The 24,650-nt window shown below is 40.3% G+C and overlaps 2 protein-coding genes across 2 annotated transcripts; one reads left to right on the top strand and one right to left on the bottom strand.

Annotated features, from left to right (window-relative positions):
* The first annotated feature begins 1,647 nt into the window (after positions 1-1,647).
* znf292b (zinc finger protein 292b) lies at positions 1,648-17,973 on the top strand. The gene is made up of 8 exons (XM_054618019.1): positions 1,648-1,873; positions 7,409-7,563; positions 7,774-7,852; positions 8,223-8,358; positions 8,865-9,067; positions 9,500-9,636; positions 10,194-10,335; positions 10,729-17,973. Exons 1-8 carry the CDS (start codon positions 1,691-1,693, stop codon positions 17,338-17,340), a joined length of 7,647 nt encoding a protein of 2,548 aa, XP_054473994.1. The 5' UTR covers positions 1,648-1,690; the 3' UTR covers positions 17,341-17,973.
* Positions 17,974-20,382: 2,409 nt separating this feature from the next.
* On the bottom strand, positions 20,383-22,655 carry gjb7 (gap junction protein beta 7). The gene is made up of 2 exons (XM_054619049.1): positions 22,591-22,655; positions 20,383-21,186 (listed from the first exon to the last, which is right to left on the bottom strand). Exon 2 carries the CDS (start codon positions 21,169-21,171, stop codon positions 20,383-20,385), a length of 789 nt encoding a protein of 262 aa, XP_054475024.1. The 5' UTR covers positions 21,172-21,186; positions 22,591-22,655.
* Positions 22,656-24,650: the final 1,995 nt, after the last annotated feature.

The following is a 24,650-nucleotide window of genomic DNA, read 5'->3' as shown; positions in this document are numbered from 1 at the left end:
TATATAACAAATATATTTATAAAGATACAATTACACGAACATAATAGGTCATATATAGACACAGTGAGTTCAGAGAGCTGTTTATTTATTTATTTATGCATTTATTTATATGCATTTATTTATGCATTTATTTATATACATGTATTTATTTGTTTTTAATTTATATATATGTATTTTTATATATAACAAATATATTTATAAAGATAAACATAAAATATAATATATATAGACACAGAGTTCAGAGAGCTGTTTATTTATTTATTTATGCATTTATTTTGCATTTATATACATGTATTTATATACATGTATTTATTTGTTTACATTTATTTGTTTATATATAACAAATATATTCATAAAGAAAATACATAAAACATCATATATAGACACAGTGAGTTCAGAGAGCTGTTTATTTATTCATTCATGCATTTATTTATATACATGTATTTATATACATGTATTTATTTGTTTACATGTATTTATTTGTTTATATATAACAAATATATTTATAAAGATTGTTTATATATAACAAATATATTTATAAAGATACAATTACACATTTATTTGAACATAATACATCATATATAGACACAGTGAGTTCAGAGAGCTGTTTATTTATTTATGCATTTATTTATATACATGTATTTATTTGTTTACATTTATTTGTTTATATATAACAAATATATTTATAAAGATAAAATTACACGAACATAAAAATAAAACATCATATATACACACAGAGTTCAAAGAGCTGTTTTTTATTTATGCATTTATTTATATACATGTATTTATTTGTTTACATTCATTTGTTTATATATAACAAATATATTTATAAAGATAATACATAAAACATCATATATACACAGAGTTCAGAGAGCTGTTTATTTATTTATTCATGCATTTATTTATATACATGTATTTATTTGTTTACATTTATTTGTTTACATATAACAAATATATTGATAAAGATAATACATAAAACATCATATATACACACAGTGAGTTCAGAGAGCTGTTTTCATTTAGTTGGGGGGGGAAAAAAAAATCATGTATAATAGTATATAACAAATATATAATATATAATATATATAATATATAATATAATAATAAATATATAAAAAATAAAAAAAAAAATCATGTAGGCCAGTATATAACAAATATATTTATAAAGATAATACATAAAACATCATATATATACACAGAGTTCAGAGAGCTGTTTATTTATTTATTCATGCATTTATTTATTATTCATGCATTTATTTATTTACATTTATTTGTTTACATTTATTTGTTTACATATAACAAATATATTTAAAAATGATAATACATAAAACATCATATATACACACAGAGTTCAGAAAGCTGTTTATTTATTTATTCATGCATTTATTTATATACATGTATTTATATACATGTATTTATATACATGTATTTATTTGTTTACATTCATTTGTTTATATATAACAAATATATTTATAAAGATAATACATAAAACAGCATATATACACACAGAGTTCAGAGAGCTGTTTTCATTTAGTTGGGGAAAAATAAATAATTTAAATCACATCAATCTTCAACATTCTGAACTAACCCGGATGTGACCTCTCGCCGTCGCTCGCTACGTCACTACGTAAAACGTCCCACGTCACACGTCGCTACGCCGTAGTGGTACGCGCCGGAGCTGGGTGTGAAGATGGCGGACGAGGAGGCCGAGCAGCACCGCAGTCCGGAGAACGGCGTCAGTGAAACGATCGGGGAGCTCGAACAACGGCTGCAGGAGCTTCAGGACGTGGTTGTCGGAGCAGGAGGAGACCCCCCGACCTCCTCCACCTCCTCTTCCTCCTCCTCATCCGGGTTCTGCCAGGAGTTCTGCAGGGTGAGTGTTAGCTAGCTGCTAGCTGCTAGCACAAGCTAGCTCGCTGCTGCAGGGGAGTGCTGGTTACGCGCATTGTTATTGACGTTTAAACCTGTTGACATGTGTAGTTAAATATCCCATAATGCTCCCTGTGCACTTATGCATGCGTGTTTTATATGTTTGGGGTTATTAAATACACAAATTAACCAGGAGAACTGCTCCACCCTGCGGCTAGCTAAGGTTAGCTCCGAGCCCTGTATGTTTGGCTACATGCGCGTTCACGTGAGTCCCTGATTGTGTGTGTTTTGTGTGGTTTGTGTGGCAGCCAGTGCATTGCGTTTTTGCAGACAATAACAATGAGTTGTTTTCACACAGATGCACTCTTTGCATGATTTGTGATAAATGTGCTGAGATTTTTTGTTTTTGCAGGAGACCATGATGGGTTTTCTCTCTCCAGATGTGTGTACGTGCCAAACAGCACGTTTTCTGCAGAAGAGGCACGCCGCTGTCCACCAATAGCTGCAGACTAAAACACAATATAACCTGTCACCTTAAGAGTAATGCATGTTGCTCATTAGTAAGACATCTGCACAGATCAGTTGTAAAATAGATTAGTGCATGTTGAGAGCAGTGCAGGGCGGATCTGCACCAAGAGTCCTCTGTCTCCAGAAACAAAGCACATAGTGAGTGTTTTTGTAGTTTAAACCAAAGAAAAGGGTCATATTAAGGCAGTGTATTCACATAGTGAGTGTTTTTCTAGTTTAAACCAAATATAGTGAGACACAATGTAGTGACGGAAAAAATCAAAATGTGTTTTATAGTTTAAACCAAAAAAAAGGGACATACTTATTAAGACAGTGTATTCACATAGTGAGTGTTTTGTAGTTTAAACTACAAAACACTCACTATGTGGTTTCTGCACTTATTGTATTAAGACAGTGTATTCACATAGTGAGTGTTTTTCTAGTTTAAACCAAAAAAAAAGGGACATACTTATCAAGACAGTGTATTCACAAAGCACATAGTGAGTGTTTTTCTAGTTTAAACCAAAAAAAAGGGACATACTTATTAAGACAGTGTATTCACAAAGCACATAGTGAGTGTTTTTGTAGTTTAAACCCAAAAAAAGGGACATACTTATTAAGACAGTGTATTCACAAAGCACATAGTGAGACACAATGTAGTGACGGAAAAAATCAAAATGTGTTTTATAGTTTAAACCCAATTTTTTTTACTGGGGTGTAAAAAAAAAAAAAAAGGGACATAATAATGTTAATAATTCAGGATAGCAGAGTAGCTGCCCATCTTTCGGCACAGGCTGAAAACTCACCTCTTCAAGAAGTACTACCCTGAGCCTTCCTCGTAGCACTTATTGTATCGTATTAGTTGGTTTCATCGTATTAGTTTGTTGCACTTATTGTATTCGTATTAGTTGGTTTCTGCACTTATTGCATTCGTATTACATTTATTGTATTCCTATTAGTTTGTTGCACTTATTGCATTCGTATTAGTTTGTTGCACTTATTGTATTCGTATTAGTTTGTTGCACTTATTGTATTCGTATTAGTCTGTTGCACTTATTGTTTTCGTATTAGTTGGTTTCTGCACTTATTGTATTCGTATTAGTTTGTCTCTGCGTTGTACTTTTGCTCTGGTTTATGCTCTTAGATGCTTGTTTAAGAAAGGAGATGCACTTATGACTTCTGGTGACTAGTAGTTCTCTTGAATACCTATGTTGAATACAGTTATTGTAAGTCGCTTTGGATGAAAGCGCCTGCTCAATGACTGTAATGTAATTATTAAGACTGTGTATTCACAAAGTCTTATCGGCAAGAATCTTGTATTGAGTGAGCAATAACCAGCCGGTTAATTTCCCCGAGGGCCAAATAATGACAAGCATGCTGAGCCAAGGACCAACAGTTTCATCATTATTATTATTATTATAATGAGTTATAGTGGTGGTGGTGGTAGTCGTAATATTTATGCATGGGATTCTCAAACCCTGTTGTAGGTTTCGCTCTATGCTTGACATTTACGATTGTTTTTTCCTATACTGACATTAAGGGAATTTTTACTAACAGAACTAAGTTGTTGGAACAATCTCTAGAATGTGTCACCTGTTCTTTGTGTTGCCTTTGCTCCATACGAGTAGTAAACGTTATGGATATGATTTGGATTATGGTCTTAAAGATAAGATTTTGACAGTTTGAAAAGCGAACAGTTTTTTTGAAAAGATGAGACATTGCAAATTAATTATGCCATAGCTTTGCTAGACTCCAAGCCAGGCCGCCGCTCCCTGGTGATATGACGGACTATTTGCGATCTAGTGAAACCGTGATTGGACGATATGAGAATAGAAACACTCGCCCAACCCCAGCAAACTACGAAATCAGTCTTGCTGCATCAAAGTCAGTCGAGTACAATGAAGGATGGATCAGTATTATCCTGTTATTTTAGCAGATAGTAATGCATTAGAATGTGCATGGTCAGGCTCAGGACGGCCCTTATTAGTGCAGGTGAGCATCTTGTTTTTAGAAGGGGGGAAAAAAAGATTTGTTGAAACGTGTCTTTGATGGAGAGAGCCCAGAAACAATCCTCAAAACTTGACTCTTTCCTGAAACCCAATAGTTATCTCTTCAACAATTAGCTGTTAGAATGTGTTGAATAAATGTGGCAAACAAAAGCAGCTGTCTGTTTTCCAACTTGACAGTCAGTTTAAAAACTGCCTGTTTCGTGGGAACATTTGTCCAAACGCAGACTGATCTATATAAGCGAGTCTGAGCACAGCAGAATCACAGTCAACACAGAACTAAGAGCTTTGAAGCTTTTTCATTTCCATCAGCGGGTTACTTCACAAAGCACGCCTTTTAACCCAGAGGATGTTTTCTTTCAACCATATTCAAAACTACAAGGAGCTCTTCTGGTTGCCCTTACTTGGTCTGGGTGCATCTGAGAGGAAAATATCCGATACATCTGAGTATTACTTTCAGGGCTGCTCCACATGACTATTCTGTTTTTAAAAGAGGCTGATATGGCCCCCCAATATTTTCCCCTTCTGAGTTTACAGACGTTTGTTTGTCCTTCCATCAATAACAACAGACTCCCATGGGTTAAGAAAAAACGTAGGATAAAAGCAAGTTTTAAAAGAGGACACCTGAGATCCTCGAGCATCGATCAGACTCATAGGCATGCAGATTTTAAAAAAACAAGCAGTGTGATGATAAAATAAAATAAACTCTAAAACTTTCTAAAAGGATTTGTGTGATGTGTCTGTTTAAAATATGTTGCAAAAACAATTATGAAGTCTCGTTTTTTTCCTGTTATGATTTCTTTCCTTCACATATTCCCTTAGTTTGTTTGTTTTATGGGAGGAAGATATTTACAAATAATAATACCTTTTTGAAAGGCACTATACTTTGCATTGGCTTTGTAATGGGAGTTTTAATTAGAGTTTGTACTAATGTTTGATCTTTTTAAGCAATATTTAACAGTTGAGTAAAGAGCCCAGAGTGATATGCTGTGGGTGGAGGATCATGAGTGTGTAGGCTGAAGTTAGGATATCTGAGAAGCAGAGAGCTTGCTCTGTAAACAGAACCCTCTTTGCATTTGGCTTAGCTCCCTTCCCTGCAGGCCGCTGTTTCCTGCAGATATCTAACCTGACGAAACGGCAGTGGCTTTCATGACCAAGGTCAGCGTGGATGTTTAAAATGCCTCGGATGCTTAAAGCTGGAAAATTTAAGTAGGTGGTTATTGCCTCCTTGAGAATAAATTATGTTGAAGGAATGCAACTAATATGCCTTGCTTTTGTGGAGAAATTGTGGAGTATGTTGTGCTCTTTGTGGTTTTCTTATATTGAGCCCAGTCTGTGTGATCATTAGAGATGCAGCAATACAACTTTTTCCAGACGAAGTTGGAGCATTATTCTCTGATACTCCAGAGGGTGTACAAACAAAATGAGCTGTGACAAATCAAAAAGACAAATATAACACATAGATATGCCCATAGGCTGTAGGTGTAGCTGGCAAAAGCCATAAACTAACCTCCACGATGACGAAGAGGGAGTGTAATCATCTGTAAACTCGTATCAAATTTATGGACTGCTTTTATTGCCTTTTCACAATCCCTGGAAAGAAACAAGTATTGCATGCGTTGCACGGAAACGAACGTTGAATATCTTGTAAACTATTTGACTTGGTGGTAAAATATTTACTTGAATGAGGATCATTAAGAAGTTTTGTTTCTAAAGCATCTAAAAACGATTTGGCCTTCTTTGTATAATCCCCTGACATGTAAATAGGGCTTTTGTTAGTGAATCCTTTCTGACAGTAAAGGGAACACGCGTGCCAAGTTACAGAAATTCAAGAGGTGCACGATCAAACAACGACCACTTAGGTCGAGTGAACTTAGAGGCTGCTAACCTTTTCAGACAGGTGAAGTGGGATACTGGTATCTGTACCGGTGCCTCCCTACTGATCATATGTTACATGTTTTGCATTGTGCAACCCATAAGTGCATTCAAGTTAGTCAAACCTATACAGGGACCTGTGCTTGACAATTGAACAACTCTCAGTAAAGAAATGCTGTGCTTTGAACTGCCACATAAAAGCTTCTTTTGTGATGTTGCCCATCATTTTCTATTTGTTATATTTTATTCATCTGAGACCTGTGGACACTGCAACACATCTAAAGTAATTCATAGCTTGCCTTGGTAACATTGTGAAAACCGGCAAGAACAGGTCTGTAGCAGCAGCAACAGCTACAAAAGTAATCAAATCCTCGAGAAGAATGCTAACTCGTAAACACTGACAGGCCAACTATAAAGCCTCTCCTCACCCTAAGTTGTCATTATGAACGTAAACAACAAAGATGACTAGCAGTGACATGCAATGAGTGCACGGGGAGGATGGATACAACTATGAAAATAAGACCGTCTCCCGGGTCCTTTCCTCATCCAGGTGTATTTAACCATCTGTTTTGTTTTTTTTCTCTCACTGAAAAGCATGACTACTGCAGGTTCTACATCATGTCAGTCTCTGGTTTGTTTACATCTGTTCTCCTGTGAGATCACGCAAGGTGAAGATTCTCCTTATGTGTGTATGATGCAACCCGGTTTCAAAGTGACAAGCTGTTCCTCTTGAGTTTTGCTTCTCTTTTCTTTTTTTTTTTTTTTTTAAAGAATCAGATAGTTTAAGATGCATAGAAACTCAGCTGAGGAAGTGTGACTAGTTGTGAAGTACTTGGTCAATCAAACAATGTAAGCAGTCTTCTTACATTTTCCATTGAAATATTTGTTTCTATAGGTCACATTTTTTGTCCATTTAGCCCTGATGGGTATAACTGCGATGTGTTGTTTTCATTTTCAAACTGTTGGTAAAAGTTATTTCTTTGAATTGTTGTCAACTAAGTGATTAACCGTGGTTCTCTCTCTCTCTCTCTCTCTCTCTCTCTCTCTCTCTCTCTCTCTCTCTGTCTCTCTCTCTGTCTCTCTGTCTCTCTGTCTCTGTCTCTGTCTCTGTCTCTCTCTCTCTCTGTGTCTCTCTGTCTCTGTCTCTGCAGACGCTGCTGGAGTACGCCGGCCGTTGGAGGATAGAGGAAGAGCCTTTAGCGCTGGTGGAAGTGTATATAGTTGCACTGCGGAGTTACGCCCAGGCATCTCCATACCTCTCATTGCAATGTGAAAATGTTCCTCTTGTCGTTGAGAGGCTCTCACTGTAAGTACCACTAAAGATGTGATAAACTGCATATACGATATGTGTTTATCCCCTAAAATCAATCATTATGCTGAATGCAACTCTCTTTTGAAAAGCTTAAATGATATCTTTCTTTGTTAAATATCAGAGCTTCAGCGCTCGTGTTTTAAAGTACAGGCGAAGATCAATATGGTGTTTTTGTTGACTGCTGATTTATTTATTTTTTTGCAGGAGTTTTGTGGAGCTTTTGCTCTCACTCAAGACAGATGTTCCAGATGGATTATGGAAAGAATTCAAGTCATGTGTGCAGGTAAGCTGAGGATTGAGGATGAAGAAAGAAAATGTGGATTTATTAAAAATGCAAGGCCAGGACTAAAACCAAAGTTTTGCACCCCATGACAAAGCACTGCCCCGCAACTTCCTTTGTTTACACTTTGACACACACGCTGCTTTTTCAAATATTCAAATATATTTTTAAACTTCCACAAACTGCATTCAAATCTGTTAAGTGTTCAGATTCAAGTGAGGAAATAGGACTTTAGTTTAACTAATTATGCTTCCAAAAACTTGTTTTTCATTTGTAAATTAAACTCTACCACAATTTCACTAAACAGACTTGAACTTTCAGATACCTTTTGCGTTTTATCTTTTAAGTCATGGAGTTTTCCTCTTGTGTTCAGTTTGCTTCCAGTAAGCTGCTGGAGAATGGAATCACCCAGCTGTCCCAGCTCTCTGCTCTGGGCCAGTACGATGGCGTCTGGACCAACAGAGTCCTGCAAGGCCTTCTGTCCAACGAAAACCTACAGACGGAACAAGGTGAGCTCCCGCGCTGGTTTTCAGAGTTCCGACATAGACAGGTCTTTGAGACAATTTTCAAATCCCAAAATGATTGAGTGTCTCCAATAATATAGTTGTTTAGCGTAGTTCTTAAGAACTGGACAGGTTAAGGTCACCTTTTATAAGCAGGTTTAGAGGATGCATAAGATGGCAGTGAGTTCTTAATTTCAGTGTTTGCAACATGATGTGAGCCAGGTTTCTTTAAGAATAAAACATGTCTGGTGCAGTTTAATTCAGTAAACATTTACAAAGTCCATTTCTGGAAGCAGGAGGATGAGTGCTGATGCGTATACGATTCTCCAGTTGTGCATGGGTAGTTGTGCGTACTGTGAATAGTAGGAATTGTGGTCTTGATGACGCAAGATATGACTGTATCAAGCATTTGTAGCATTTATTTTAAGAGAGGGGTGTATTTCTTTTCCCGCACATGTAAAAAAACAATCTATAAAATCTGAATACAATGTTTCTCTCCGTCTGGTTTTCAGTCGAGGAGTTCCTGGTGCAGGACGGACTGGAGCTGCTGGAAATGAGAGTGAATCAGTTGATGAAGGACAATCAGCCGGGGAAGGCTGCACTGCTGGCCAAGGTGTGCTCCGAGTGTCAGGCCTTCCAAGGGAAAGGACTTTTCAAGCAGATGTACCTCGTCTGTCTGTGTGCTACCTCAGAACAGGACCAGCTGATGGAAGAGGTAAGTGTAGCTGGATAGTTGAGTTTTCTTACTATTTGTAAATGGTTTTTTTATATATATAAATAAATAAATGTACCAGAAAGTGCTTTGCAAAGTCAAACTTGTTCATAAATGACGTACTCACACTTATTGGAGCTTGGTATTGTATTAGTTGAATCAAGCGGATCACTCTAACAGTCCAACTTTGCCATGTTATCTTACCATGGTCTACTTGTGTATGTACAGGACTTTCCTGTAGTACGTTTCTCTGCCACAAGATGGCAAAATACACTTGAAAGCAATTTGTGAGGCTGCACACATTGGAGACAATATGGAGCCTCCTATTACTTTATAAATATTAGATGATGAAGCTTGTGGGTGTTTTCCTCTAAGAGATATATCTAGTTTTCCAGTCAAACCTGCTTACTGAACACATGTTATGGATCTGTGCAGCTTTCGAAGGAGGACTGCCGCGACGCGTTGGAGATGATCTGCAACCTCGAGTCTGACGGAGACGAGAGGGCAGCGTTCAGCTTATGCTCGGCCTTCCTGACCCGACAGCTTCTCCAAGGAGATACGTACTGTGCTTGGTAAGAAAACTCAAGACCACCACATTTGATGTGCATCTATATTGGGTTTCTTTGTCGTACGGAGGGAGGGAAAGATTTATCCTAAATATGGCAAAACCAATTAACACCGATTTCTTCTTGAAAAACTCTTGAAATTACTACATTTCTGGCTACATTTTTTTGTGTGTTTGAATAAAGAGATTTTACTTTGATTGGTATGGACTGTTGGTGGTCTTTTTCCAAATAATTTTAGCTTAAGGCTTAATTGATCTAGCTTCTCAAGGACAATGCTGTGAGGAAAAGACAAAAGTTAAAATCAGAGTTGGTCTGTATAAGTTAATTCAGTCCAAATGAACCAACAGTACATATTGAATCACTTGCCCATAATCAATATGTAGTGTCGTTGATGCAAACTGTCCTTGGCTGACAAAGCGTTTCTCCTCCGTGTTCATGTCAATGTATTTTGTAATAAATGGGGAAGTATATAGAGGCTGATGGTCAGCATGATCCTGAATAAATTGATCAATAGATATCATGACAATAAAATGACCAAAGAATTCCTTTTTTATCCAAACCAGGGAGCTCACTCTGTTTTGGAGCAAGCTGTTGAAGAGACTGGAGCCATCGGAGCAGGCCTTCCTGGACAGATGTCGCCAGATGTCTTTACTTTCTAAAACCGTGTCCCACATCCTGTTCCTCATCAAGGTCATCCAATCAGAGGTCAGTAATCTTAGCGGTGGAGTTACAATGTCCCCCTATTCAGTATCTAGGCTGTGTGAAAGGGGGTGTAGAGACAAAACTCATTACTCCATTGAAGCCATTTCAGTGGACGAGTAGAGCAATCGTCTTAAGTGTTTGGGCCCGTTTTAGAAGGATTATCAATGAATATGATGGGTGGTGGATCAAGAGGAGCACCATTTATATAATAATACTGATTCAGTAAAGATTATTTTTGTTATTGATGTGAGAAATCTACCATTAGCCATATGTATGTCATTTTTGTGTTAGTAACTTTGCCAAACAAGGAATAACCCTGCATTTTATACTTTGTGCTCCCAGTTGCTCCATGTGTTTTGCAGCTTAAAGTAACTCTGATTCCTCTTTTTTTCATAGATTGACAGCGTTGGACTGCCGACCTGCATCGAAATGTGCATAAGGGCTCTGCGAATGGACTCCAACGATGGAAACACCAGAGCCACTGTGTGTAAAACTATTTCGTGCTTGCTTCCCACTGACCTGGAGGTCAAGCGAGCCTGCCAGCTGACAGAGTTCCTCTTGGAGCCCACCGTGGATTCCTACTACGCCGTGGAGACTCTTTACAACGAACCGGATCAGAAAGTAGAGGAGGAGAGTATGCCCGTTCCAAACTCTCTACGCTGCGAGCTCCTGCTGGTTTTCAAAACCCAGTGGCCTTTTGACCCGGAGTTCTGGGACTGGAAAACACTGAAGCGTCATTGTCTAGCACTGATGGGCGAAGAAGCTTCTATAGTGTCATCCATTGACTTGCTGAATGATACTGAGGACCCCGAGGAGGAGGAAGACTACCTCAGTCAGGAGGGATTTAAGAATATCCCCGACCACATTGTCAGTGGCACCTACGAACTGAACGATATAACCGACAAGAGACAGAAAAACAGAGAAATGAAGAAACTGAGAGAGAAAGGTTTCATATCTGCCAGGTTCAGAAACTGGCAGGCGTACATGCAGTACTGTGTGCTGTGTGACAAGGAGTTTCTCGGCCACCGGATTGTACGCCACGCACAGACTCATCTGAGCGGCGGAGTATACAGCTGCCCAATATGTACTCAATCCTTTACCTCAAAAGACACGCTGATTCCCCATGTGACATCGCATGTCAAGCAGTCGTGCAAGGAGAGACTGACCGCCATGAAAACCAACAAGAAACTGGCTAATCCCAAAACGGCTGCTCCTGTTATTGCAGCATTAAAGTTCAAGATGGAAAACAAAGTTCATGAAAATGGTGCCTCCTTGGGTCTAAACGGGGGGTTGAGTCAGAACGTTTCAGCCAAAGTGGTCAGGTGTAACGCGGATAATAACGAGGACAATGTGTGCCCGGTTGGAAAATGCCGGAGGAGCTTCAAATTTTTCAGAAATCTGGTTGCGCACGTTAAAGCTCACGGGGACAACGACGAAGCTAAGACTTTCCTCGAAATGCAGAGCAAAAAGGTGGTTTGCCAGTACTGCCGCCGCCACTTCGTCAACGTCACCCATCTGAACGATCACTTACAGGTCCACTGTGGCGTGAGGCCTTACATATGTATCCAGCTGAACTGCAAGGCCAGCTTCCTGTCCAACACTGAACTCTTTATACACAGGAAAACGCATTCTGTTTTTAAGGCTAGATGCATGTTTGCGAATTGCGGAAAGATTTTCAACGAGGCCTTCAAACTCTATGACCACGAGGCACAGCATTATAAAACGTTTACTTGTAAAGTTTTGGACTGTGGGAAAGTTTTCCATTCACAGCACCAGCTGGATTTGCACCAGGAAGGACACGCCAATCAGGAGGAGGAGGAGGATAGCTCGTCGTCTGAACAGTTCTCACAAAATATGCAACCCGGCCCTTCACTCATTGAACAAATGCTTTCCAATCACGCTCCCCTTAAACAAGAGAGTTCCCAAGAAAACTGGAAACCCGAGAGTGCCGTTAATTCAAATAATGAAAGGCTGCCGGTGTCCATTGAGAGCTCGCTGAAATCCTCACTACCACCTGTGGAAACCTTAGGACAATACAGAGTCAAACTTGAAACACAGAACACGCCTTGCTCAGCCACCAGCCAGACACAGACTTTTAATCATTCTGTTATTCAGCCTGCAAACTCCCACTTCTCCGATCCAAGTGGACCCCGATGTGGTCCAGGTGGTCATTCTTTTGATAATATGAGACCGCCCCAACAGAATCAACTAGTACCTCCATTTGAAGCTAATCTAGGTAACGTGTCACGTAGCTGTAATACCGATGTCTTGCGTGGCCAGCCACAAATGTTCCCCAATAATTTAAATACGCCATCGACGAGTTACAACTCTGCCTGCAACTTACCATTGCCGGGGCAACAAAGGCCAATGTGTAGTAGCAACCTGTCAACATTTCCGTCGCCCCAGAACTCTTTAGAGCCAGCAATGTCGCAACCACTTCCTCCAACAGTAACCCCTCAGCCACTTACTGGGAACAGATCGGAGAACTCTGTGAAGTCCTCGACGAGCTCGGGTCCACCGCCGGGACACAGGGAGCGATTTCACTGTCCGTTTGAAACATGTATGAGGCACTACAGCTCCTACAGAAGCGTGGCCAAGCACATGAAAACGATACACCCGGACTTCTATGAACAGTGGAAAGTCGCTCGGACTAAAATCAAGATAACCTACGCTCCAGCACCGAGCACGTCATCTGTCGGACTTCTGGGTTCAGCCGCCTCCGTTCCGAACCAGCCGGCCAGCGGCCTACCAGTTCATGGAGTTCGGAGGCAGAACGTTATCCAATCACCTCCTTACATAAATATGGGCGTACGGTTAAGCTGTTCTTCTCTACTTTCCCATTCCCCGTCCGCCCACAACCAGAATGCTTCCCTCCTGATGGAAAAAGTTTTAAATCCCATTGTTGTCTCTCAGCTGGGAAGTGATACGACTCCAATAAATACGCAGTCCCAAGTTTCAGGTAGTCATAACTGGCTCTCAGCTCCTGGAAGTGAACAAATTAAAAACTGTGGCTCTTCCCAAAGCTATCCATCGCACATGCAAGTCAATTCTACCAGTGCTGCATTACCACTCAGTGTCCCATCTTGCTCAATGATTGGCTCAACAATGAACAGAACAGCAGAGTCCTTGCAGTCACCACTTATGAAAAGTGGAGCGCCTCAACAAGCAGGAGACTCTATTCGGCCGTATACATCACAGATGCAAAGCAGTTTAGTCTGTAGGGCCCCAGAAAAAACAAAGTCAATGCAAAGTAATGTGCTCTCTCATTTTCCCTCTGCAGACGGTGCAAGCCTAAAGCAGATTAACAACCAACCTCAAAACGGCCCAGTTGTCCCTGAAAATCAAAAGCCAGTCAGAAAAAACAAAAGGACTAAATGGCCAGCTATTCTTAGGGATGGCAAATACGTTTGTTGCCGGTGTTATAGACAATTTGATAGCCCCAAATCCCTCGGAGGCCATTTGTCCAAGCGTGCGAGCTGTAAACCATATGAAGAGTCGGAACTCAACACAGACCTGCCGTCTTCGTTCCTTGACCTTCTCAATTCAGAGCAAACGGTCAACACCGCTCAGCCACAGCCCTCCTATAGTCCTCCTGCTGTTTATCAGGAGAAGCCTCTTCAGTCGGTAATAAATGGTGCAGCAGCTGCAAAAGATTTCCCCGCCCTGAATTATTCACAAGATAATCTGCCAGAATATGGGAATGAAGAGTCAAGTGATGACATTCTTAAACAAATCATGGCTGAATCCAACCTGTCTGATCTTTTTGTTAACACTCCTGCTCCCCAGCCTTTGTTTCAAAACCCTTGTGTTCCCTATTTAGCTGGTGAACGTTTGCCGGGCAGCTCGGTCATACAGCATACAGAAAATGTCCAGGTGAAGCAAGAGGACAATCCGTTCGCCATTTATCAACAGCCCAACGTTGATACGTTTGCTGCTAGTGAGTTCCCTGACCCACTTCTCTCTCAGATTCTTAAAGATAACCCTTCCATCGCTGCTCCTGGAATTGTTCCCACAAACCACAGTAACCGGTATCACTCTCAGACAACCATCCAGACACCACATTCAAACCAAGTGTTGCAGACACAGTTACCTGATAGTCAGCTTAGTGCAGCGGCAAGTGGCAAGAAGGCTGAGATGCAAAGGATGACGCCAGAGCACGATGTTAAAAAGAGACTGCGGGAGCAGATATTGGCTGGAGACTTTATAAATAGAAACAGCTTATGCCATTCAAGCAACACTGACCCTAATGCCAATTCAAGTCCCATGTCTTTTGGCCCGATGAGCAGTCCTTCCAGTAAATTTGGACTTCATCAAATGTTTTGTGATTCAAAGATTGACTCGGCTAGTCAAGTCCTTCCAGAAAACTTTACAATCATCCCGGGAACCGATGAAGAAATTGAACGACTACTCAACTCGCAGAGCTTTAGCTGTTTCAGAGAGACCTCCGCCCTGCAGCAGGAGGTCCTGGGTTCCACAAGCGTCCTGGCAAACGATGCAGATCTTGAGCCCGGTCAGTTATCTGCCGGCCAGCAGCATCGGATGACAGAAATTCAAAGTGCATTTGAAAGGCTTGATTTAGTCAGAGAGATGTCTAATCAAATGTCCGCTCCCATGCAACAGAGTATCACCCCTACGAAAATCCAATCCGTATCTACCAAGAACATTGTCAAGCCGTTTGCTTGTGAGAATTGCTCATTTAGCTCCATATCAAGTGAAGCGCTTTGGAAACACCTCTCCAAAGCTCACAACTACACAATAGAGATGGTGAACGTGGTTAAAAAAAAGTACGGCCAATACGCTCCTTTCAAGTGTCAAAAATGTAGCAAAAGATTCACCCGTAACTCCAACCTTCGCGCTCACTACCAGTCCATCCACAAATTATCGCCTAAAGAAATCGAAGACCTGGATGTGAAGCGCAGAGAGGCCAAAGCTGCTGCAACTGCTGCTCTTCAAAAATGTCTATCTGCACCAACGTCTTCTTCAGTCCTAGATCCGGTAAAACGTGAATACGCATCACAGGCATTCGTTTCACTCACTAACCTCGACGTAACTAATCTGAAATGTCATGACGACAATCGCTCCACAGTCATTCAACCCTTGCAAACCGCTCCCGTGCACAACCAATCAATGAGTCCGCCAGTGCAGGCCCACACCTCAACATCAACCTTCCAGTCGCAACAACAGTGGTCTCATGGGCCGCAAAGAAACTTCCCCACGCAACACGCAAGTGGTCAACAAGTTCCTGCCCATTTGCCCAAGGTGTCAGTTCTTCTCACCCAGGCTCTGTCTGCCACGCCTCAAGCCGATGGGCCTCCATCTCCTGACAAACAATCAGCTTTCAACGGGCAGGCCATAGTTCGGCCAACGATGGACATAAACAAGAGGACAAAAGAGAAGAAGCCCCACTCGGGGGACGCCATGAGTCCGTACAGACCGTACCGCTGCGTTCATCAGGGGTGCGTGGCAGCCTTCACCATCCAGCACAATCTGATCCTCCACTACAGGGCTGTTCACCAGTCGGCTCTGTCGGCACTGGCGGTGAACAAAGAGGAAGACCAGAGCGAGGGAGAGGATGAAACGATGGACCACAATGAAGACGAGCCAGAGGCGGATCTCCCCCGAATTTCAGAATTCCGATGCCAAGTCAAAGACTGCTCCCGAGTTTTCCAAGAAGTTCACAACCTTTTGCAGCATTATATGCAGCTGCATTGTTTCAGCCTCGATAAGGTCGGCGGCCTCCTGTCCAGCATCAAGCTCGGCAAGTTCGCTTGCAGCCAACAAGATTGTACGGCTTCCTTCACCGCTTTCTGGAAGTATATATCACACGTCAAAGAAGAGCACAAAGATATGAAGCTGGCCAAACCCGAACCATTTAACGGCTCGTTCAAGTGTGAAATCGAAGGCTGCGACCGTACGTACGCCACAAAGTCCAACATGCTCCGACATGTCATGAAGAAGCATCAGGAGCTGTACCAACCCAACCTCAAGAATCCACAGATAAAAGAAGACGGGATCAAACAAAACGCAAAGACTTTGCATTACCAAATTACAAAGACAAGTAATGGGAAGGAAAACATAGAGAGCAACAAAAAGTTCCTCCAGAGGGCAAGTGACACAAAAAAAGTCAACGCCAAAAGCAACCACTGGACTAAATATGGAAAACCGTCCTTGAAATCTAAAGTGGAGGCATCTTCAATGTGCACCAAGAAATTCCCCCTACAATACCCCTGTATGATCAAAGGTTGTGATGCAGTCACGAAATCTGAGCGGAGCATATTAAAACATTACATGGGACACGGCCTGTCAGAGAAGTACCTGGAACAGCAGAGGAGTCACTTCATATTCTGCAAAAAGTTCCCCAGGCAGAAGTGCCGCTCCATCAGAAGTGATGACTCCAAATCGGAAAACACCTCCGACCTGTCGGACATCGACTTGACGGAAGACGCCGGCCTGGAAGAAGGCGAATACGGATATTCAAAGCCCGTCCTACGCAAAAGGATGTCGGCAGGCTCCCCCGCTACAGTGTTCGAAAGCAAATTATCCAACGATGAAAGCTCGGATTGCTCCGTGGTGATCAAACGGAAGCGAGGACGACCGCGAAAACTGGATGGAAAGTCATCGGTGAAGCGCAAGAAAATCCCACGTACGACCAAGGTCGACGTCGCTTACAGCCGGGACGACGAATCCGACTCCTCTTGCCACGCGATCATGCAGGAGGAGAACGCTCAGCTGGCCTCTTTTAAACCCATGGGATTTGAAATGTCTTTCTTAAAATTCCTGGAGCAGTCGAATAAATGTGAAAATCCCTTGGCGATGAAGGTCGACGTACCGGAAACGTGGAGAAAGACATCCGGTCTGAACTCCAAAGACACGTGTGTCCGGTTCAGCAACCGTCAGAATATGAAATCACTCAGCAAGGTTAAAATAATAATAGACGGGGCCTTTTCTGGGGTCACTGACCTTATGTTGAAACAGCTGCAGGACACGCGGCCCACAGTGGTATTGTAAAAGAAAAGAAAAAAGTGACTCACTAATTTTTGTTTTTTTGTAAAGCAGAATCTCAGGACTAGAATGAGTAAAATCTGCTGCAGACTGGTACCCTACATGTGAAATATTTTTTACACATCCAGCTATTAAAAAGAAAATGAAACCAGTTGTTTTTGAATTATACTGTATTATCTGTACATTTTTATTTGTCTTTTTTTTATGGAAAAGTATATAGCATGTTTTTATTTATGGACTGTCCAAAAAGTCACCTGAACATTGATGATGTGACATCTAAGCTTTTTGGCGTCTTAATAATCCCTGTGGGACGTAGAGACAAACAGACTGAAATGGATTGTATTGTTGTGTGTAGTTTGTGATTCAAAAAGATGTTGATTATTGTGCGTTGGTTATATTAGTCGCCCACTGCCACCAGCAGTCTTATTATTAAATGAACAGGTTTTTTTACAACCACTTTGACTTGTTTTTTATCATTTACACCATTTTGCTAAATGCACTGCGGTTTAGAAATAACTTTTTTTATGGTGTGAAGGTTGGAGCTGCTGCATGCACACTGAACAAAAATGATTATGTGGAAGGTCTTGAATTATTAAAAACAAATGGGCTCTATGCTGTAGAGTTACATGATTTCTGAACTAGAACGATTTGTTTCTTTGAATTAAATAATTATCAGTAATTTTGAATGTTTTCTAATTTGTTCTCTCAGTAATTAGATCTTTTCTGTGCTAAGTTTAAAGTCAGACTTTCTGTTTTTCCCAAAATGTTGAACTTTCCCTTTTAAACAAAACCCTAACATGTAGTCCTCTTTAACGTGTAGAATACTGTTCATAATGTAATGACAGAAGAGTGAAGGGGTCATTTAATGTTGTGATTTTCCCTCTTAGTTCTGGTGAACAATAAGCTTCTATTCAGCGTCTTGAGAGGAAACTGCCATAAAAACATTGGGTTCATTGTGTATTTGAGAAAAAGATAATATTCAGTGGTGTGTGTATATATTAATAATTTATTATTTCACTTTACATAATCACAAGCAGAATAGTCATTGTATAGTATGATCTGTAATGTTACCTTAGTCACAATTCTAAACAGAAACTGCACCTTTTACAAAGACAAATGAACAATTAGGCTAATTAATGTTTCTCATTTAAGTTTTCATCGTAAACACTCCAATCTGTGCTACATATTACTTTAGACAATAAATGTTAAGTCCCTTCATGCTCAAGAAATCCAATCAGCATTGACAAATGATACAAACGAGTAAAAGAATAGTGACATTTTCAAACCTTGGCTAATAACTTTCAGAATACACACAACCTGTGATCCTGTGAAATACTATCAGTTGGCCTGATGACTAGCCAGAAGGACCATGTGATTGATCTGAATTGAGTGTGAACCTCTGTGTCTGTCCACCTCTATATTCGTATTCTGGTTTAGTGACTTCCTCAACAGAGCTTTTTTTACTGCCTGTTTTATGAAGACACTGACTGTCTGCTAGGGAAAAATAGTTTGCACACTTTTTTTTTGCAGTCGATGTGTCATTGGGCAAGACACTTAACCCCAAGTTGCTCCTGAAGGCTTGCCATCGGTGTGGACTGGATGTGAATGAATGTTAGTTAGAGTCTGATGGTGGCACCTTGCATGGTAGCCTGTCATCAGTGTGTGAATGGGTGAATGATATGTAATATACTACTGATTGTAAGTCGCTTTGGATAAAAGCGTCTGCTAAATGACTGTAATGTAAATGTAATGTAGTGTTTTGAATGTTTGGCTAACGGCTAACTGAACTAGCAGGAGACCTACTGCTGAGTACGTCACCGCTACGGGCAGACAGCCTGGTGAGTTCAGTTTAGTTTTTGGGCAAGAGTTTATGAATTGTCTTACATGATGACTTCAAACCGGTTGCCTGCATACATATAGCCTTTTGCTTTTGCTTTTGAAGTGTGTTTCACAACGTCTTGTTTGATTGACAGTTTCTTAAGACGTCTGCTGAGAAGTTTGATCTCCTGATATAAGCGAGAACTAAACAGTCTGAAGTCCAGCACCGTGTCAGAATTACATTTGGTTTAAAGCACCAGACCTTTTTCTCTTGGTTGACCCTCCCTCCTCCAAAAATGTTTTCACCTTAACATTTTGGGCCTCCAAACTAGTCCATGTTAATTGGAGATACATTTAATTTGTCTGGTCAAAATTACTATCAAGATATCCAAGACTTTTATTTTGCAAAGAGCTTTGGCAAATAATCACTGACTTCATTTATAACCGGGTGAAAAAACTATAGTTCATCATCTCTGAAGCTGAATTATGACTGAAACAACTAGTTATAAATATTAAAAAAAAATGTATTTTTCATCAGCAGACATATTAGTTTATCATAGCAGGAAAGCAAACGTTTATTGGGAATGATTTAAGTCTTCGGTACTCCAAACACTCCAAAAACGCTGGATCCTACATTTCCCATAATAGAACTTTAATTAAGATAAAATAAGATAATCCTTTATTAGTCCCACAGCGGGGAGATTTGCAGGATTACAGCAGCAGAGAGGATAGTGCAAACAAGAGGAATAAGTAAAAAAAAATATATATATACAAGAATTAGACCTGTCTGGAATGTTTTTCTGTAATCTCCAAATCAAGATACTTATCATTATTGTTGTTGTTGTCTCACTCTTGACATAGCTCCCCCAGAGCCACATTAGACAAACGAATGATTTCAAAATGTTTTAATGATGATTTAAAGGTGTAATATTGGTAGAATGCCCCTTCAACCAAAGGGAGAGGTGTTACATTTGAGATACAACTAGTTAAAAGGAGCTATTTAGAATTCATGTCTCCAGTTAAACTGAATCCAGTCTGGAGTTGGACCGTTAGTGATTAGTTCAATTAGTTCATTAGTAAATATAATTAGTCTGTTTTATAAGTGTTTATAAGTAATGTTTAGGCCAAACTGCACCATTAAACTGCTCCACCTTATTTTCTTTACAGCACAGGTTGTTGTCATTAAAACTTTGTGATGGGAACATGAGCTTCCAGTCTGTCCCAGCCCCTCTAGGACTGGACAGGCTGGTTTTCAGCAGGCGGAGCAGGCCGTCTGGTGCCCTCCTCCGTGTTTACTGTGGGATCAGCTGACGCAAACTCGTTGACAACAGAAAACGGCGACCTGCATTGTCTGACCTCCTTCTCCCTCACGGGGACGTAGCGGCGGGTGAAGCACTTCCACAGGTGCTTCCAGATGATGTACACGAGCTCCGCGAAATTCAGGCCGATGCACAGCATGGAGGTGCAGCCCATGATGTAGAGGAAGATCTTCTTCTCCGTGGCCCGGCCGATGAAGCAGTCCTCCGTGTTGGGGCAGGGACTCTGGCTGCAGCGGAGCAGCGTGGGCACCTGGAAGCCGCCGTACAGGAAGTAGAAGGCGAACAGGGAGCCGGCCTCGAAGGTCATCTTGAAGACCAGGCTGACGATGTAGGTGCAGAACAGACCGCCGTCGATGCTCCCTTTGTCCTTGTACAGCTTGCGGTGGTGCTTGACCTCGCGGTGCTCCCTGTAGGCCACGTGCAGCGCCACCAGCAGCGACGGCGTGGACACCATGATGAGCTGCAGGGCCCACAGGCGGATCTGCGAGATGGGGAAGAAGTGGTCGTAGCAGGCGTTCTCGCAGCCGGGCTGCCGGGTGTTGCACACGAAGTCCCTCTGCTCGTCCTTCCACACCTGCTCCGCCGCCGCCACGTACACCAGGATCCGGAAGAGGAAGACCACGGAGAGCCAGATCCGCCCGATCACAGTGGAGTACTTGTTCACCCCGCTGAGGACGTTCTCCAAGAAGCCCCAGTTCATCTTCCTCTGAGTGTCCTGATGAAGAACATAACAAGAGTTGAAATGAAATAAAGCACAACAGGACCTATTGGATATCTGGGATGATTATGTTTACAAAAACATACAAGTTTTTGCTTTTTTTTTTTCCCCCCAAATATACCACAAATTACAAACCCCCTAATGACAACCTTCCTGGAAACCATTGATTTCTATTCATTATTATTCATTCATTACATTATGAAAAGCAGATTTAACATCTTTAACATGTGTAGTTTACTAATCCATCACTCTTACTGTACAATAATACATTTTTTGTTTGTAAACAGGCGTGCAGAATTTGTAATAAAAGGGCCAAACGTTCCAAAATATGAATACTCAAGTCTAGAGGACATTGAATATAAGAGTTAACAGGAAACACATTCATGACTCGTCTGCAAAAGCGGAATCATTTTTGTATTCAAATTAGGGCCGTGTAGAATTCTATACTTTGTTTTCATCCACTAATTTGTTTATTTAATTGATTTATTTCAGATGATAGCGTGCCTGAATGGAGTAAAAGTATTTGCAAACATTCAAATGAACCACAAACAAACAGAAGAGTGCAGTTGGTAGATTTTCCCGGTTGGTTATCTGTTCTTCATCGCTGGTTGATTGTTGTTCACACAAACATTTAGGGGGTTTACAGATTCTACTCGAAGATATCTTTGAAGATATCAAGTTTCTGTGACCCATTTAGATATTTATGACGTAACTATAGGAATTTCAAATGTAATGCAAATGTTTAGTATCACACGCTATGACACACCCTTTTTTCTTATTTCTTGTAGAAATGTTTCCTGTGATAATAGTGCTGAAACTCCTTATTGGGTCACGTGGTCGGTAATATGTTTAGTAATATAATAATCTTAAATGTTGAAATAGTCTAATCTCATGTTCTAATAGCTGCTGTGAATTATGCAACGAAATGAAAAGTAAAACAGCCTAAGAAAAAAATGTGGATGATGAAATGAACTGTAAAATCGTTTGCTTAATTATGTTTTTAATCAAAATATAACTATACTATATATTACAATACCATAGGACTACTTTTGTAGCACAAATACTTACATTTATTTATTCTTATGGTAGAATGTTGATGTATTAAGATATAGAATACCAAACAAAGTTCTTACAATCTATAAATACATCCTAATTATGAATGACTTTAAAGCATCCGACATGTAACATTGTTTGTATCGATGTTATGAGGCTCACTGTGTGTTTACTGATTAAACAATTCACCAGTTGTAACAACACAAAGCACAGCTCAGGCCCAACGTTACAATGTGCGCTTTTTTATGAAAATAATGCGCATTAGAGGCTGCTTTTAACTTTTATTAAAAGGTCAAATCACAACAAAGAAATCTGTGAAGACTTTTTAGTCAAAGAGCAGTAACTTACCGGCGGTGATCCGGGGGGATTCCTCCTCTGTGTGAGCAGCTGGTGTCGGGTCTGTTCTGAGTGCGTCCTCCACTGTCTGCACACCTGAGGGGACAGCGCTGTGCCACACCTTATCCAAGCACACTCACAGCAAACACACAGCTGCTGTATCAGATCTGATGCACACACACACACACACACACACACTTTCTGTGTCAATTACAAGAAACCGTGTGACCAGCAGGCCTCACTTCAGAGAAATCACCTGTTGCAGGTATGAAGAGAGTATGAAGTGTGTGTGTGTGTGTGTGTGTGTGTGTGTGTGTGTGTCTACAACCATCACCATGGAGCTGTCCAATGCAAATACCACCTGCTATCTGCCTGTTGTGTTCAGGCCCAGTGAGGAGGAAGAGGACACACAACATCCACTGTGTGTGTGTGTGTGTGTGTGTGTGTGTGTGTGTGTGTGTGTGTGCTCATTCTCTCACCTGGACTGACGCAGGTAACCTTGAGGGGAGTCAGCTCGCGTGTCACTGCTGATGAATATTAAATGTCCCCTCAGGTCGTCTGTGTGTCTCATATGTCAGTTTGTCTTAAAGCCCTAAACCATATAGGTTGGGTTTTATGGGGGTTACATATATTCTTCATTTGTGGCTGTAAAGTTGTGTTTGTATATTTGTGCAAAGCTAGAATTTATCAATCAACAGTAGAATCGTTGCAGTAGACTGTTCCAACCACAGGGAGGCGCTGTTTTCATGTATATGTTGTAGTATAGTGAGCCAAAGAAATGGAATAATAAATGTTGATGCATAAATTGTAATAATCTCATACTATAGTATGACATGAAAAAATAAAATAGTATAACATGTCATAAAAAAATCATAAAAAAATGTTATATTATAGTATCACATAAAATGCCATAAAATATTTCATAAAAATTAAACAAATTAGTTAAATAAACTCATATTATAGTATGTCGTAAAAATGCCATAAAAAAAATCGTAGTATAGTATGTTGTTATAGTCATCAAATAAAGTATCTCATAAAAATATTATTTAAAAATGTAAAATATAAGTATGAAATGAATTGCCATTAAAGAAAGTCAGTATAGTATGAGATAAAAAATGCCGTAAAAATGTCATTAAAAATGTTGTTGCATAGTACGACATGAATATGCCATAACAAATGTCATAGTATAGTGCGACATAAAAAACATTATAGTATAGTATGCCATTAAAATGTCATTAAAAATATGGTTTCATAGTATGACATAAAAGTGCCACGAAAATGTCATATTATAGTATGACAAAAAAATGTCAAATATTTCATTGTATTGTATGTAAAAAAAATTGTAATTCAAAAAAGTTGTATTATAGTATGACATGAGTGTCAAAAAAGTTAGTATAGTAACATAAAAATGCAAATAAAAAGGTAATAGTAAAGTAAGTCATAAAAACACGAAAATAAATGTCAAAGTATAGCTTGTTGTTGGAAAATATGTTAACAGACTTTAACATCAGGTGACATTTTAAAACAATTCAATATAGAACTGTCAGTTAAATCTGACAGTTCTGACTTGTATGACTTTTTATATATCTTTCTTTTTCAACATACCGTATTTTCCGCACTATAAGGCGCACTTAAAAGCCTTTAATTTTCTCAAAAAACGACAGTGCGCCTTATAATCCGGAGCGCTTTATATATGGATTAATTCTGGTTGTGCTTACTGACCTCGAAGCGGTTTTGTGTGGTACACGGCGCTCTGTCAACATGTTTTAGTAACTTAGTAAACTACAAAGCCGCACCGCAGCAGCATCACGGCCACCGTAGTCAGGAGCGTCGCGGAGTAATACACACTGTGCTTCACCATAATATCACAGTGTGTGTGTATAAGGTTCACCATCACATTACAGTGTGTGTGGATAAGGTTCACCATCATATTACAGTGTGTGTGTATAATATAAATAAATAAAGTTATTGAATTTAAAAAAAAAAAAAATCTACCCGGCATGCAATGCGCGGTGATCGCCGGTGAACGAACCTATTTCCATCCGGGTGCTCCGGTCACTGTGAAAACATCA

Source organism: Anoplopoma fimbria, chromosome 18 (genome assembly GCF_027596085.1).
Source record: "Anoplopoma fimbria isolate UVic2021 breed Golden Eagle Sablefish chromosome 18, Afim_UVic_2022, whole genome shotgun sequence".
Taxonomy (NCBI): Eukaryota; Metazoa; Chordata; class Actinopteri; order Perciformes; family Anoplopomatidae; genus Anoplopoma; species Anoplopoma fimbria.
Note: the sequence above shows the minus strand (reverse complement) of the source record. Positions and strands in the feature narration are given on the sequence as shown.